Consider the following 18,150-nt stretch of genomic DNA (forward strand, 5'->3'; position numbering starts at 1 on the left):
ATTGATGCCACGAGAGTGCAAGTTGACAGTCTTTGTGACAAATGCAGAGGCTGAACTGAGAGTCAGACATGAACCATTTGTGACCCATGCAGACTGCCTGCCACTTTGAGAAAGCCTTTCCTTTATGCAAGTGAGAATCCTACTTGTCGAAGTCACCTGCCCATAAAAATCTCTTTGCAGGAGCACTCGGATTAGGTGCAGTCAAAGCCAGTGCAAGCATTGCTGACTTTTCTCAGTGTCACAACCTGCATTTGGTCAGTGGTAAGATATATGGGAGCCTGCGGGGATTTGCCAACACTTACTGAACATAACCCACAAGGAAATTTGAAAACCACTTCTGTATAGAATTTAAAGCACTGAAGGAAGTCACTGTGCTTGTACTGGTGTGCTGTGCAAGTAGCACTGTCGACCTCAGCTGCCACGTATTGTCACATGTATCAGCATACAGTGAAAAGTTTTGTTTCTTGCACGCTATACAGACAGAGCATACCGTTCATAGAGAAGGAAACAAGAGAGTGCAAAATGTAGTGTTACAGTCATTGTTAGGGTGTAGAGAAAGAGCAACTTAATGGAAGGTAGGTCTATTCAAAAGTCTGACGGCAGCAGGGAAGAAGCTGTTCTTGAGTCGGTTGGTACGTGACATCAGACTTTTGTATCTTTTTCCTGACAGAAGAAGGCGGAAGAGAGAATGTCCGGGGTGCATGGGGTCCTTAATTATGTTGCTGCTTTTCCGAGGCAGCAGGACGTGTAGACAGAGTCAATGGATGGGAGGCTGGTTTGAGTGATGGATTGGGCTGCATTCACGACCTTTTGTACTTTCTTGCGGTCTTGGGCAGAGCAAGAGCCATACCCAAGCTGTGATGCAACCAGAAAGAACGTTTTCTATGGTGCACCTGTAAAAATGATATATGCTGCTAAGTTTTAACATGGCAAATATTTTATCAGTAACATAACAGAAATCCTGGCAATCAGGAAACTTCAGAAAGGAAAGGATGGAAAATGGGAACAGATTATATTTTGTTATGGGTGAGAAAAGTTTCAGATTATAAATTGATGCAAGGTGAATATCCACAGTTTAGCTGCTTAATGTGTGTGTGGGATAATTTATTCCAGAGATTTTTTTTCTTTTATGGGATGGCGTCGCTGGCAGGGCCAGGATTTTGTTGCCCATGCCTAACGGCTCTCAATGATTTGCTCGGCTATTTCAGAGCACAGTTAAGGGTCAGCCACATTGCTGTGGGTCTGGAGTCACGTAAGCCAGACCAGGTAAGGACAGCAGATTTCCCTCCCTAAAGGACATTAGTGAGTGCGATGGATTTTTACGACAATCGGTGATAGTTTGGTGGTCACCGTTACTGAGACAAGCTTTGAATTCCAGATGTATTAATCAATTGAATTTAAATTCCACCAGCTGCCATGGTGGGATTTGAACCCCTGTCCTGAGACCATTACGTTGGGCTTCGAGCTGACTAGTCCAGGGACACTATCACAATGCTACCATCTTCCCTCGTGGGAAATGAAGAATGATTAGCTGGTGCTACTTATGAAGGATAATAAAAATGAAAAATGAAGTGACTTGTTGATTTTCTCAATAATGCTGCCTCACAACGCCAGGGACCCGGATTTGATTCCCGGCTTGAGTCACCGCCTGTGCGGAGTCTGCACGTTCTCCCCGTGTCTGCATGGGTTTCCTCCGGGTGCTCCGGTTGCCTCCCACAGTCCGAAAGATGTGCTGGTAAGGTGCATTGATCATGCTAAATTCTCCCTGAGTGTACCCGAACAGGTGCCGGAGTGTGGCGACTAGGGGATTTTCATAGTAATTTCATTGCAGCGTTAATGCAAGCCTACTTGTGACACTAATAAATAAAACAATTGAGGAAGTGTTCAAACATCTACAGACATATGAAGGTACTGTTATAGGTAGTCTGGTGTCAATTCCTTTGGTTATGGGGCAAGCATTTTGCCATTTAAGCAACTTGTACTCCTGCTTGTTGTTAGTCTGAGTTAGATATTGAAGAATCTTTAGCAGACCTGTACAGTGTTCAAGCTGGCAGTAGATGCCAACATATTAAAGTTTATTTATTAGTGTCACAAGGCTTACATTAACACTGCAATGAAGTTGCTGTGAAAATCCCCTAATCTCCAAATTCCGGCACCTGTTCGGGTCAATGCATCTAACCAGCCCGTCTTTCAGACTGTGGGAGGAAACCGGAGCACCCGGGGCAAACCCACGCAGACACAGGGAAAACGCGCAAACTCCGCACAGACGGTGACCCAAGTCGGGAATAGAACCCGGGTCCCTGGCGCTAACCACTGTGCCACCGTGCCGTCCCATTATTGCTCTCTGCTTGAAGGTATTGCTTTGCCTGTTGTCGCTTTGTGAGTAGGGAAAGTACATTGGATCAAATTAGAGAGTTCCATTTATTCTAAAACACATAAAGTACCTGGTTAGGGGAAAATTGAGCTGATCCGTAATGTACAATCCGAACATATTCATTGTTGTGTCAATGCTCGACACGAGCATTCATAATCTTGCATTGAACACAAACCACCAGCAGATTAAGCTTTTAACAAAGAAATTTATTTTCTCTGGGTTATATCTGGCGGGTTTGGAACAGCTTGTCAAATTTGGCACTTAATTTGGCAACACATTTCTGTCTTTCAAAAAAAAAGAAGTGAGAAGAATGATGTAATATGTGATTTCATTTTGTTTTTGTAGATTCTGGGAAGACTCTTCCAGAAGCTCTAGACTACAGTGTGTTTTGGTTGCAGACTGTTGCAGGGGACGCTGATCTCAAAGTTGGCATCCCCCCTCCGCTCATCTCTTTGCAAATCAAAGATTTCCTCAATGGGCCAGGTAAAGGCACAAGAATTTCACAGACTTACAGAGGGGCTGTTGGCCTGACTGGAAGGAATACAAACCTGAAGGCGATTACCGCAGCAAACTCCGGGAGCTGTTGTCCGCTAAAGTACCTTCCCAAAAGTGGAGCTTTTGATTTTTTTTCCCCCAAAAACCTTGCATCTTGTGGGCCATAAAAGAGAGCACAACTGAAATGATTCTTGGGTGGAACTGCGTCCATTCCTCTTGTGCTGTCTTTTACGTGCCAGTTGGAGCAGTAAGCCTCAAAGGATTGAGCGAAGATTTAAAATTTACTCAAGTAAACTATATGTTGTAAACAATTTGTCAATTGGCAGGAGAAGGAGATAAACAGATGCAAGTTAGCAGAAACTTAATCTCATAATTTAAGCACACAGGAAGCCGAGCAGTCATTTTACATTATAAAAAGCAGAATTCAATGATAGTAAGTAGCTCGACATTGAAACCACTAATGAACGGGTAATGGCAGGATATGGCAACGCACTCGATACCACATGAAGGGGCAACTTTTCCATACATTTGGCAAAAGCAGCAAGCATATATCTTTTCCAGATTGAAGTAACAGGATACTGCCGTTAGTGAGTACACGTTACAGTTTCTGAAGCAAATGGTACTGGCAGCGGCCAGACCCGGGCAATAAGAACGTAACGGTGCATTCTGTGTGAGAAAGGCCAATTGCTGGCATATCTGCGTGGGTTATAAATCGGTGATGTATGCCCGTCCATCATTCAGCTGGGCTTCAAATGCTTGCAGTTTAAGGCCCTCCATGGTTTACTTTAGTTTATGACTAGCTGGAGAGACATCGCTTTATATGGGCCTTCAGAAAATAGCAGTAAAAAAATGATGTTGGCATCCTGTACACTTCAAAAAAAAAAGTAGCATTGTATTACCATTCTGGCAAAAAAAAATATTTGCTACATCCAAAATGTTACACATAACATAATTCAAATAACAGTTCTGCTGCCTTTTTCCCCCTTCTGCCGTATAAACTTGCCAGTGATTGATTGGTCTCTCCTTCTCCCTCCCCACATTGGTTCAGGATACCAAATAAGCATTTCTTCAAGAGATTCCTGAATTTAGCAAAGGATATAATTCCATCCATTAACAAGGTCAGTGGTTTCCCGAAAACCTGCGGAATAATGTGACCAGAAACCCACTAGAGCAATAATTCCGACAGGTGATAGATTAGTTGGAACAAATTGGAACCATTATGACCTGACGTTCCTGGTTTCTATCAAGGCGGTTTTTTTTGGGTTTTTTTAAAAAAAAGTCGTCATTTTTGCACAGTGGTCGGCACAGCAGAGTGCCTGTAACAGGTTAATTTGAATCATATGAAGTGTCACTGGCCTCAGCTGACACGAGCATCATTCCATGTGTGAAACTGCAATAAATCCAATCCCAACTGAGGCAAATCCCCCATGAATAGGTGAACTAATCCAGGCCTCATACTGACGCGCTAGCCCTCCATAATTTGATGCAGGGCAACCTGGACTCTTTGCAAAATAAAACACCAGAGCGAAGGAGCACTAGATCAGATGCACACAGAACCTTTACAGGTCATTCAGTTCAGATGTGCATCGCAGATACGACATCAGATAAGTTTAGGAATTTGCCCAACCGATCCTGGTTTTCCAATGCTTCTAACCATGGTGACGCTGTTGAAATAGCCGCTTCTGATTTAAAGAGACTCGACATGTGGAGTCTTGCAAGGCTTTTATTTCAATTAACAAGATCGCTTCTAAATGTAATAATATCATACTTTTATCAATGGATTTCTTGGCTTCCAGGGAGAGTGGCTGATGAGTAATTCAGTGCCAGAATCCGTGTTTCTGCTCAGGAATACAAGATAAAACCTTCAAACAAAATATATTTGAGATGACGTCAACAGCAGCTTGCATTTATCTGGCGCAGTTAATATAGTTAAAGCGTCCCAAGGTGCTTCACTAGAGTTAGCAAACAAAATGTAACACCGAACCATATAAGGAAATATTCGGCTGTTTCTTGGCCTGTAACAATAAATTTGGGAAGCGTTTCCTCAGCCAAGTCAAGGCTAGTTTTGGTGGGTGCTGGTAGTTAAATCCCCTCACCTTTACATTGGGTCAGGGCCCTGCCAATATCCTGCCCGTTTGCACCTTTATTCAGGGTGGGCTCCCTGTCCAGCAAGGTACCACCCCTTGGGTCTGGCGGAAAACCAATGAAAAAGTCATTTCTATCCCTGGATTCCTTCTTCCCCAGAAGTTCAGAGGTCCAACGCTGTGTCTGCAAATTCTGAGTCACCAAGGCAAGTTCATAATTGGAAGACCTTTTTTCGTGACAAGCTGAGAAGACTTTTTAAAGTTAAAGTTTATTTATTAGTCACAAGTAGGCTTACATTAACACTGCAATGAAGTTGCTGTGAAAATCCCTTAGTCGCCACATTCCGGCGCCTGTTCAGGAACACTGAGGGAGAAGTTATCATGGCTAATTCACCTAACCTGCACATCTTTGGACTGTGGGAGGAAACCAGAGCACCCGGAGGAAACCCACGCAGACACGGGGAGAATGAGCAAACTCCACATAGACAGTGACCCAAGCCGGCAATCGAACCCGGGTCCCTGGCGCTTTGAGACAGCAGTGCTAACCTCTCTGCCACCATTCAGATACACTGAAGAATCCAAGCCATGACCATTGAGAGGCTGATGATCAAAGCATTTCTTCTCTCCGAAAGTGCTATCAGTGCTAGATTGGTGATTGCCAACTTCTCAATTGGGACTAACTGGGAGGGCACCATGGTCGGCATGGACCGGTTGGACCCAAGGGCCTGTTTCCATGCTCTTTGCTCTCTGACTCTAGGACTCGGAAGGCACTTCAGCTGCCTAGCATTCCACCCAACTTAAGCCACACTTCCCTGCTGCCTGCCTTCACCACGGAACTTGAGTACAAAATCTAGGTTGATATTCTATACTGTGGTTCTGAGGTGGTGCTGCACTGTCAGATGTGCTGTCCTGTGGATTTTTTAAAAATTCACTTCTGGGACATGGGCGTCACTGGCTGGCCAGCATTTATTGCTCATCCCGTGTTGCCCTTGTTCAGAGAGCAGTTGAGAGTCAACCACATTGCTGTGGCTCTGGAGTCACATGTAGCCCAGACCAGGTAAGGACCTAAAGGACATTAATGAACCAGATGGGTTTTTCCGACAATCGACAATGGTTTCATTAGATTCTTAATTCCTTAATTTTTTATTGAATTCAAATTCCACCATCTGCCATGATAGGATTCAAACCCGGGTCCCCAGAACATTAATTGTCCAACGATAATACAACTAGACCATCAACTCCTAAGGTCCCATCTGTTCTCGGAGCTGGAAGTAAAAGATCCCATGGCACTATTTGGAAGAAGAGCCAGGGAGTCATTCCCAGGGTCCTGACCAATAGTTCTCCATCAACATCACAAAAAACAAAAGATTGTATGAGCCTTTATCTGGCTGTTGTTTGTGGGATCTTTCTGTGTAAACTGGCTCTTGCAGTTCCAGCATTTCAACAGTGAGTAGGCATCCGAAGTATCTTGTTGGCTGTAAAGTGCTTTTTAAAAATTTATTCTAGCCAGCATTTATCGCCCAACTCAATTGCCCTGAAGAAGGTGGTTATGAGCTGCCACCTTGAACCACTGCAGTCCGTGTGGTGTAGGTACAGCCACAGTGCTGTTCGGGAGGGAGTTCCAGAATTTTGGCCCAGTGACAATGAAGGAACATCAATAAAGCTCCAAGTCAGGATTTTATGATTTTATGATTCTGTTTATACGGATCGTCCTGTTCAATTTCTGGTCAACGGTAACCCCGCAGGATGTTGCCAGAGGGTTTTCGATGCCCTGTGGTTGGCTCTGCAGTGCAGACTACGAAGTGCCGCATACCAGGCAGATGGTCAACTATTTATGTTGCAAAATGTTACTCTGTCAGCTGGCTGCACTTTTACTGCAAATCTGTTCCACTTTGTAGCTCCTTTGCTTATCATTAATGACCCGCCTCAGTAAGAAGTCTCATAACACCAGGTGAAAGTCCAACAGGTTTATTTGGTAGCAAAATCCACTAGCTTTCGGAGCGCTGCTCCTTCGTCAGGTAAATGGGAGTTCTGTTCACAAACAGGGCATATAAAGACACAAACTCAATTTACAAAATAATGGTTGGAATGCGAATCTTTACAGGTAATCAAATCTTAAACGTACAGACAATGTGAGTGGAGAGAGCGTTAAGCACAGGTTAAAGAGATGTGTATTGTCTCCAGACAGGACAGTTAATGAGATTTTGCAAGCCCAGGCAAGTCGTGGGGGTTACAGGTAGTGTGACATGAACCCAAGATTCCGGTTGAGGCCGTCCTCATGTGTGCGGAACTTGGCTATCAGTTTCTGCTCAGCGACTCTGAGTCCTGACCGACTCAGGAAGGCATGGATTGAAGTTGCATCTAAAGTTTATTTATTAGCGTTACACATAGGCTTACATTAACACTGCAGTGAAGTTACTGTGAAAATCCCCTAGTCGTCACACTCCGGCGCCTGTTCGGGTACACTGAGGGAAATTTAGCATGACAATGTACCCAACTAGCATGTCTTTTGGACTGTAGGAGGAAAGTGGAGAACCCGGAGGAAACCCACGCAGACACGGGTTGAACGTGCAAACTCCACACAGACAGTGACCCAATCCGGGAATCGAACCCGGGTCCCTGGTGCTGTGAGGCAGCAGTGCTAACCACTGTGCCACCGCGCCGCCATTTTCTAAATATAGATACTGGAGAGCTTCTGCTTTCCCAGGAGCTTTGATGTCATGTCAGGTGGGGCTTTCATTGTCCGAAGGTGAACTTGATCTTGTTGGAAGTCTGAACTGTTGTTACTTTTTTGACAGATTCCTTTAAATTTTCAACTAAGAACATGAAGAGCGGCTGTAACAACTTGAGGCGACTTGATATGGCAGACAATTAACTAAGGATTTATTGATAAGTACTATATACAGGAAAGATTCAACAGCACAACCAGTACAGGTCTGCTCCTACCCTGACTCCAGCTGAAGCCCTCCAACCCTGGGACTGCTCACGCCTGGTTGGCCCAGGTTCACACGCTCATGCTTCATTGGCTGTGGCCCGGTTACGGGGCTTGCAAAGCGCCCTTTAAAGCGGCCACACTATTATAGCGGCTCTTTCCGATCTGGGCATAGATTCAAACCATATACTTAAAAAGGAAAAGAAGCAACTTCATCTAAAATTAAATAAATTCTTCAAAGCAATGTAATTTATTACATCTGTAAATGCAAAAGACTTTCTGTCCATCAGTTTAACATCAGTTACAAATATTGGAGGTCTCACTGTCAGAAACCGTTTTAGTTGAATTACATTTTTGTAAAACTTTCTTTGAGAAACAATCTTTATAACACCATGGATTATTCCTGGGCAGTATACCTTACTCATGTGTAAATGGGTGTAAATTGAGGGAGGTGGATACTCAACGAGACCTTGGAGTCCTCGTGCATCAGTCGTGAAAAGTAAGCGCGCAGGTACAGCAGGCAGTAAAGAAGGCAAATGGTATGTTGGCCTTCATAGCAAGAGGATTTGAGTATAGGGATAGGGATGTTTTACTGCAATTATATAGGGCGTTGGTGAGGCCACACTGGAGCATTGTGTGCAGTTTTGGTGTCCTTATCTGCGGAAGGATGTCCTTGCTATAGAGGAAATACAGTGAACGTTTACTAGGCTGATTCCTGGGATGGCAGGTCTGTCATATGAGGAGAGACTAAGTTAGGATTATATTCACTGGAGTTTAGAAGAGTGAGAGGGGATCTCAGAGAAACTTATAAAATTCTAACAGGATAGATTCAGAAAGAATGTTCCCGATGGTTGGGGAGTCCAGAATTAGGAGTCATAGTTTGAGGATAAGGGGTAAACCTTTTAGAACTGAGGTGAGGAGAATTTTTTTCATCCAGAGGGTGGTGAATGTGTGGAATTCACTACCACAGAATGTAGTTGAGGCCAAAATGTTGCTTGATTTCAAGAAGAAATTAGATATAGCTCTTAGGGCTAAAGGGATCAAGGGATTTGGGGGGGAAGGGAGGATCAGGATATTGAATTCAATGATCAGCCATGATCAAAATGAATGGTGGAGCAGGCTCGAAGGGCCGAATGGCCTACTCCAGCTTCTCGTTTCTATGTATGTAATTTAGGGTCATTTGCTTCCAAGAATCAAGTTAAAAAAGTGCTGTATTGATTATGACGGGATTTTCCGGCCCTCCCTGCTGTTGGGATCTTCTGATCCCGCTGAAGTTGACATCGGTTCACCGGCGGTGGGATTGGAAAGCCTTGCAAATGGCCATTGACTTCGGTGGAAGTGGAAGATCCAGCCGGTGACCAATGGTTCACTGCCTCCGCCACGAGGAAAACCTGCTGTGGGTTGTGGCCAGCTGGAGAATCCTGGCCAGAAAAATTTGCATTTCTTTATCAAACTTTGTGTAATTGGTTGTAGCATTCTCTTTGACTCTGCACCGATTCTCCCCAAAAATGCACAGAGTGTTGGCTCAGGCGAGAGAACCGGTGAAATGAGCTTCATAGCTGTCTTTTCTCACTGTGTTCAACAACAACTCTGTGCATTTTGAAACGCCGGCATCTCCACATTTTGAAAGGGGCCATGAAAATCATACCGACAGCTGGAGGGGCGAGGCCTAAAGATGCCGGTAAGGCCAGGAGTCCCGAAAAGGGCGCCCTGATTGGAAACTTAAATAAATGTCCCTCCCCAACCCCCCACCACAATGCCAGCACCAGGGCACCACAACGCCAATATCAGGGGATCTCCCCCACAGGCATGGGGCCTCCCCCCTTCCCCTTCCCCCCTCCACCCAGGCACAACACCAGGGTGCCAGGGGGTAGTGTCATGGCACTGACGACCTGCCCCTCATCACCAGGGGGCTATACTTCCCACTGCACTCCTGGTGTGGTCATCACGACTGGGTTTCATTTTTGTAGTGGTTCGTGCAGCGTGATGTCATGCCAGCTGGGTGGGAGGACAAGGTGTGGGTAAGGAGAATTAGGATGTTACAGCATCAAGGTCGGTAAGTAGATGTTAATATATTGAAATTTATGGAAATCAGATTTACGCCCTTTCTAATCACAACACAGCCGGGGTTGGGGAGTGGTTGAGGAAGATCTCAAGCTGAGGTTTTGGCTGCTGGCAAGATTTAGCAGCCATTACGTGATTTGCTTCCGTGATCAAGGGGCCACTAAATCACAGCCTTCAACTCTGAAGCTTGTAGGTTCGAGCCCCATTCCAGATACTTGCGACAAACCAAGGCGGAGGGATAAGTCCGTTTTGTTTAAGATGTTTATTCGTAGCTCCGTTCACCCTGTCAGGTGGGTGTAAAAGTTCCAAGGTCCAGTTTGAAGCAGAGCTGGGTTGTTCATCTGGTGTCAAAGGAAATATTTATCCCTCAACTAACACCACTGAAACAGCTTATCTGGTATTTTAGCTCACTGCTGCTCGTGGAACCTTGGTGTGTACAACTTGGCTGCTGTGAGTCCCAGCTTTGAAGCAGTAGTTATACATCATAAATACACAGTTGACTGTAAAGAAAGTTAGGAGATTGTGAAGGTGTGAAAAGCACTTTTCCTTTCTTTTATTGCAAAATCAAATCTTTGCCTCATGTCTACATTCATGTTTCACTATACTTTGTGGATGCAGTTACAATTTGCCAAAAAATGAGCCTAAGAATAGTCTCTTAAGACGCGTAATAGTAACCTTTCTTTTCAATATACCTCACACTAAATTGATCTTTCTCTGCACCCTAGCTGTGACTGTAACACTACGTTCTGCACTCTCTCCTTTCCTTCTCTATGAACGTTTTGCTTTATCTATATAGTGCATAAGAAACAATACTTTTCACTGTATGTTAGTACATTTGACAATAAATCAAATCAATAAAAATAAGCTATCAGTTTAAAGATGAAGCTGCAAGACGGGATATAATACAAGGAACCTGCTTTTCTGAATTTTTCTGAGCTTATTATTGGCACATATTTGTTGCTAGCAATACCCCATTTAAAAAGAAATCAAACAATGGAAGGTTACGGTGAAGTTATTTCTTCATATTTTAGCACCCCCAGCATTTTGAGCCCAATGTGATATTTCACTTTAACGACATCCAACTATACCTTGCATATTTAGCCTTTAACAGAACTCTCCAGTCCAGTCATCTGTTAGTTGCTCCCTCGCAACAGCAGAGACCATTTTTTAGTTTTAATAAAAGGCAAATGCAAAATAAAAGCAGAACCAGCCTGCTACAGAATAACATATGTTTGAAGGAAGCAGTGCAGACATGCGTGGGATTCATAATTTAACTTATGGCACAAGTAGGCCCAGCCCCATGCAAGGACTACATGCACCTCTTGTAACCCCAAGTGCCCATCACTTCACATACCACACCATATCATCGTAACTTGATATTTATTATGTGGCGTTTAATGTATTGTTCAAAAATTAGTTGATTTGTATTTCTCTCAGTGTTGGTAAGGAGCCTGTGGATTTGACAAATTGACTAATACATACAAGATGTGCTCTTGAGTAAATTTTGGTTCAATGTTTTACTTCAAAGAAGGTAAACAGAGCAGCTCGCTTTTGAGGAATACAAAGGTTCTCTCTACTCTTGACCATCCACTGGCTGCTGGCTACATTGACTATAACTCCGATTTAAATGAATCATAGAATCCCTACAGTGCAGAGAGAGGCCATTCGACCCATCAAGCCTGCACCACAATAATCCTACCCAGGCCTTATCCCTGTAACCCCATGGGCAGCACGGTGGCACAGTGGCTAGCACCGCTCCCTCACAGTGCCAGAGACCCAGGATCTATTCTGACCTCGGGTGACTATCTGTGTGGAGTTTGCACATTCTCCCCGTGTCTGCGTGGGTTTCCTCCAGGTGCTCCAGTTTCCTCCCACAGTCCAAAGATGCGCAGGTTATGTTGATTAGCCAATGTAAATTGCCCCTCAGTGTTGGGGGACTAGCAGGATGGATAAGTGGGGTTATGGGGATAGGGCCTGGGTGGGATTGTGGTCTGTGCAGACTCGATGGGCCAAGTGGCCTCCTTCTGCACTGTAGGGTTCTATGCTTCATATTTACCCTGCTTGTCCCCCTGGCACTAAGGCCAGAATTTTATCGGCACGCCCACCCCAGGCTACCAGAGAATGCTGTTCTGCGAGCCTTGTGTGCCGGTAAAATTAGAGCCTAAGGGGCAATTTAACATGGCCAATCCATCTAACTCGCACATCTTTGGAGTATGGGAGCACCTGGAGGCAACCCACGCAAACAGGGAGAGAATGTGCAAACTCCATACAGACAGTCACCCGAGGCCGGAATTGAACCGGTGTCCCTGGCACTGTGAGGCAGCAATGTTAACCACTGTGCTGCCCTGAAGACTTGTGTTTAAGGCTGTTCTGTACAATTGAGTAAATAGAAGTAATGATCCTTTCACAGTTCTAGACAACAAGCTTTGTTTAGGTTGAAAAACATTTCTAACTATTAAAACCATAATTAAGGATAGTTCTATGTTTAGAAATTCAGTATGTGTTATTGTAGTTTTTTCCAGTAACCAGAAACAAATCGTATAAACGGGCTTCCGAAAACTGCTTAACCAGTACAGATGGTTATGTTTTATTTTCTTCATCCCCATCTCCCCTCCCAACTGCACAGTGCAGTTGTATTTTCTAGATGCCATTGTTCTGTATATGACACGTTCAGTAAAGTAACAAGACCAAGGCCTTTGATTTGACATGTATGTCACAGCCTGTAACTGGTATTTTCCTGAATGGGTGTTTTTTTTAAAGTTTCTGTTCTTTTTTTCCCCCAAAACAGCTGAAGTTCATTTGGAGTTATCACGTCCCTGGAAAGTCAACTTAAGCCTTGTCAAACTGGATCAAGCAACAAATTTTTTAAAGAGGATCCTGCCCAGATATGGTTCCGAGATCACCTCCAAAGCTGCGGTTTCCCCCGAAACAGTTTACAGTAAAGAGGAGATGTTTACATCAGCATCTGGTACGAGGAATGAACCTGGATTGTTTACCGAGAGGGCAGTGGGTCAAGGAAGCATTTGGAAAACAGTGTCCTTCTTTCAAAAGTTTTCCATTCACACGGCTCAGATTGTTGTTGTAATGGAGACTGTACCACATCCTGACAAGCCTGGCATTCTGACCTCCCTTTCGAGCCTAAAAGGCAGCCTTGACATAAAAGCTGGACCCAAACCCACAGGTGAGTAACAAAACTTGCATTTCCAGATTACACCGCGGTTATTTATTGTTACTGGTTAATGAATAATGGCTGAAAAGTAATGGTGTTAAGATGTACCTCCGTTAATTTAAATACCATTTCTCCTCTGATCAGGTGGCAAAAGGGCGAGAAACTGAAAACAATTTGCTCCTTGGCCTTTAATGCTCTTTCTCTTGTGAAATGACCATTTCTTCTACCGCAGTATTTTTTTAAATATTAGGCTTTAAAATGCAATATGAGTATCGAGGGTCATAGAATCTTGCGGCACAGAAAGAGGCCCTTTGGCCCATCGTGTCTGTGCCAGCCGTCAAGCACCTATCTATTCTAATCAATCTAATTGGAAGGGGAGGAGCGAACCAGATCTCATCTTGATTGGCAAATTGTTCAAGTACAGCTGGGTGAAAGTGGATGAAAGGAAGGCGGTGGATGTTGTCTACCTGGATTTCAGCAAGGCCTTTGACAAGGTCCCTCATGGGAGGTCAGTTAGGAAGGTTCAGTCGCTAGGTATACATGGGGAGGTAGTAAATTGGATTAGACACTGGCTCAATGGAAGAAGCCAGAGAGTGGTTGTGGAGGATTGCTTCTCTGAGTGGAGGCCTGTGACTAGTGGTGTGCCGCAGGGATCGGTGTTGGGTCCATTGTTGTTTGTCATCTATATCAATGATCTGGATGATAATGTGGTAAATTGGATCAGCAAGTTTGCTGATGATACAAAGATTGGAGGTGTAGTGGACAGTGAGGAAGGTTTTCAAAGCTTGCAGAGGGATTTGGACCAACTAGAAAAATGGGCTGAAAAATGGCAAATGGAATTTAATGCAGACAAGTGTGAGATATTGCACTTTGCAAGGACAAACCAAAGTAGAACGTACAGGGTAAATGGTAGGACTCTGAAGAGTGCAGTTGAACAGAGGGATCTGGGAATACAGGTACAGAATTCCCTAAAAGTGACGTCACAGGTGGATAGGGTCGTAAAGAGTGCCTTTGGTACATTGGCCTTTATAAATCGGAGTATCGAGTATAAAAGTTGGAGTGTTATGGCAAGGTTATATAAGGCACTGGTGAGGCCGAATTTGGAGTATTGTGTACAGTTTTGGTCACCTAGTTACAGGAAAGATGTAAATAAGGTTGAAAGAGTGCAGAGAAGGTTCACAAGGATGTTGCCGGGACTTGAGAAGCTGAGTTACAGAGAGAGATTGAATAGGTTGGGACTTTATTCCCTGGAGCGTAGAAGGTTGAGGGGAGATTTGACAGAGGTGTATAAGATTTTGATGGGTATAGATAGAGTGAATGCAAGCAGGCTTTTTCTGCTGAGGCTAGGGGAGAAAAAAACCAGAGGGCATGGGTTAAGGGTGAAAGGAGAAAAGTTTAAAGGGAATATTAGGGGGGGGCTTCTTCACGCAGAGAGTGGTGGGAGTGTGGAATGAGCTGCCGGATAAAGTGGTAAATTTTAACATTTAAGAAAAACTTGGACGGGTTCATGGGTGAGAGGGGTGTGGAGGGATATGGTCCAAGTGCAGGTCAGTGGGACGAGGCAAAAAATGGTTCGGCACAGACAAGAAGGGCCAAAAGGCCTGTTTCTGAGCTGTAATTTTCTATGGTTCTATGGGTGTAGTTCAGTTCTTGTGGGTCTAAGTAATGTGTATATTTCCCCCTTTTGAAAGTACATTTGACTTGATTCAAATTTATTTATAAAGTGTACATACCGACATTCCATGGGCATGTATGTAACACAGATATTCTAATCCTTTAAGCATTATTCTCCTCCATTTGAAGGGCTACTAATCCTTTAAGCATTATTCTCCTCCTCACAGTTGGCTTCGTAGTTGCATTCAGCAAAGGGTTGACCTGTTGGCCATTGTTATTCAACAACACTGTTGAGTATTAGTACTGCCCGTGCCTTTCATAGAATCATAGAATTCTATGTCTATGAAGTTATTGAAAGTTAAAAATGCAGTGACTTTTGTAATGCATATTAAAAAAGGAAGACACTGAGTTTTGCGCCAGGTGAGTCATTTGCTGCAGTTGCTGATATACTGTATGATATCGCCTTGCTAAAGGCAGCTGGTACAAATGAAGAGTGAGTTCTTCTAGCCAAACCCTTGTTGTGAAATCTTAGGTTGAAAGAGAATGCACATTTATTTTGAATTTATCTTGTGTGTTAGAGCAGAACTCACATTAATTTTTCATAGAGTTATAGAATCCTTACAGTGCAGAAGGAGGCTATTCAGCACATCGAGTCTGCACCGACAACAATCCCACTCCAAGCCCTATCCCCACAACCCCCCACATTTACCCCGCCAATCCCTCTATACTACACATCCCGGGACACTAAGGTGCAATTTAGCAGGGCCAATCCACCTAACCCGCACACCTTTGGACTGTGGGAGGAAACCGGAGCACCTGGAGGAAACCCACGCAGACACGGGGAGAGTGTGCAAACTCCACACAGACAGTGACCCAAGCCTGGAATCGAACCCAGATCCTTGGAGCTTTGAGGCAGCAGTGCTAACCACTGTGCCACCGTGCAGCCCCTATTGATACCTAATAACTGGCAGCACCTGGAAACGTCTCTCTGGTGTCTTTGTTTTTAGCTCAGAAACTGAAGCATAATCATAATGTGCAACTTTGCTGTTAGATGAAGCAGATTCCAATTGCTACAGGGGGTTCAGCAGAATCCACTGTCTAATTTCTGTTCAAATGTTGCCTATTTGAGAAGATATTTCCCTGCAACGATGTATAATAGGGAAGCAGAAAACAGTGCAGAATAAAACTGCAGCAGTAACTCATTTTTAGTTCCCAAGGCTGAGGACTGCATGCAATATAAACTCTGTTACATCAAATGCAGCATGAAATGGACATTGTTATCATTCTGAGGAGGATGCTAGAGGGAGGTGCAATTATATTTGACCAGAAGCAGTACAGTCAGGAAAATTCTTCATTTCTTTAAATAGAATCATAGGCTCATAGAGTCATAAAGGTTTACAGCATGGAAACATGCCCTTCGGCCCAACTTGTCCATGCCGCCTCTTTTTTTTAAACCCCGAAGCTAGTCCCAATTGCCGACATTTGGCCCATATCCCTCTATACCCATCTTACCCATGTAACTATCTAAATGCTTTTTAAAAGACAAAATTGTACCCGCCTCTCGTACTACCTCTGGCAGCTTGTTCCAGACATCACCACCCTCTGTGTGAAAAAAATGCCCCTCTGGACCCTTTTGTATCTCTCCCCTCTCATCTTAAACCAATGCCCTCTAGTTTTAGACTCCCCCTACCTTTGGGAAAAGATATTGACTATCTAGCTGATCTATGCCCCTCATTATTTTATAGACCTCTATAAGATCACCCCTCAGCCTCCTACACTCCAGAGAAAAAAGTCCCAGTCTATCCAACCTCTCCTTATAACTCAAACCATCAAGTCCCGGTAGCATCCTAGTAAATCTCTTCTGCACTCTTTCTAGTTTAATAATATCCTTTCTATAATAGGGTGACCAGAACTGCATACAGTATTCCAAGTTCGGCCTTACCAATGTCTTGTACAACTTCAACAAGATGTCCCAACTCCTGTATTTAATGTTCTGACCGATGAAACCAAGCATGCTGAATGCCTTCTTCACCACTCTGTCCACCTGTGACTCCACTTTCAAGGAGCTATGAACCCATACCCCTAGATCTCTTTGTTCTGTAACTCTCCCCAACACCCTACCATTAACTGAGTAAGTCCTGCCCTGGTTCAATCGACCAAAATGCATCACCTCGCATTTACCTAAATTAAACTCCATCTGCCATTCGTCGGCCCACTGACCCAATTAGACTTAGACTTAGACTTCCTAACCCACAAAGCGCAGTCAGTAAGGATAGGCAACAACACCTCCTCCACGATCATCCTCAACACTGGTGCTCTACAAGGCTGTGTCCTCAGCCTCTTAGTATACTCCTTATACACCTCTGACTGTGTGGCCAAATTCCTCTTCATCTCGATTTTCAAGTTTGCTGACGACACCACCGTTGTGGGTCGGATCTCAAACAGAGTACAGGAAAGAGATAGAGGATCTGGTGAATTGTTGCGATAACAATAATCTCTCCCTCAATGTCGACAAAATGAAGGAGATTGTCATCGACTTCAGAAGCGTAGTGGAGGGCATGCCCCTGTCTAGGAAGTAAAATTGGTTGAGTGCTTCCAAGTTTTTAGGTGTCCAGATCACCAACATCCTGTCCTGGTCCCTCCATGCGGATGCTATAGTTGAGAAAGCCCACCAACGCCTCTACTTTCTCAGGAGACTAAGGAAATTTGGCATGTCCGTTACAACTCTCACCAACTTCTACAGATGCACTATAGAAAATATTCTTTCTGGTTGTATCACAGCTTGGTATGCCTCCTGCTCTGTCCAAGACTGCAATAAACTTCAAAGGGTCGTGAACAAAGCCCAGTCCATCACTCAAGCCAGCCTCCCATCCATTGACTCTGTCTACACTTCCCGCTGCCTCAGCAAAGCAGCCAGTATAATCAAGGGCCCACGCACCTTGGGCATACTCTCTTCCACCTTCTTCCATCAGGAAAAAGACAGAAAAGTCTGAGGTCACATATCTCAGCTTCTTCCCTGCTGCAATTAGACTTTTGAATGGACCTACCTTGCATTAAGTTTGATCTTTCTTTACACCCTAGCTATAACTGTAACACTACATTCTGCACCCTCTCCTTTCCTTCCTTGTGTATGGTATACTTTGTCTGTATGGTGCGCAAGAAACAATACTCCTCACTGTCTACTAGTACATGTGACAATAATAAATCAAATTAAATACCAGTCACCTTAAATCTTTGTCCCCTGGTATTTGACCCCACAGCTGGGGGGAAACATCTCTTTCCTGTCTACCCTATCTAGGCCCCTCATAATTTTGTACAGCTCAATTTGGTCATCTCCTCAGCCATCTCTGTTCTAAGAATAACAACCCTAGCCTATCCAATCTCTCCTCATAGCTGCAATTTACAAGCCTTGGCAGCA

At 44.2% G+C, this 18,150-nt stretch overlaps 1 protein-coding gene across 6 annotated transcripts in view; it reads left to right on the top strand.

The window, feature by feature from the left end:
* The window catches only part of vps13b (vacuolar protein sorting 13 homolog B), a 993,302-nt gene that overhangs the window by 791,450 nt on the left and 183,702 nt on the right, over positions 1–18,150 (top strand). For all 6 annotated transcript variants that reach the window (XM_078215655.1, XM_078215652.1, XM_078215654.1 and 3 more), the window contains 2 exons: positions 2,720–2,857; positions 12,738–13,130. In XM_078215655.1, the coding sequence (XP_078071781.1) occupies positions 2,720–2,857; positions 12,738–13,130 (531 nt within the window). The remainder of the gene's footprint in view (positions 1–2,719; positions 2,858–12,737; positions 13,131–18,150) is intronic.

Source organism: Mustelus asterias, chromosome 7 (assembly GCF_964213995.1).
Source record: "Mustelus asterias chromosome 7, sMusAst1.hap1.1, whole genome shotgun sequence".
NCBI classification, from domain to species: Eukaryota; Metazoa; Chordata; class Chondrichthyes; order Carcharhiniformes; family Triakidae; genus Mustelus; species Mustelus asterias.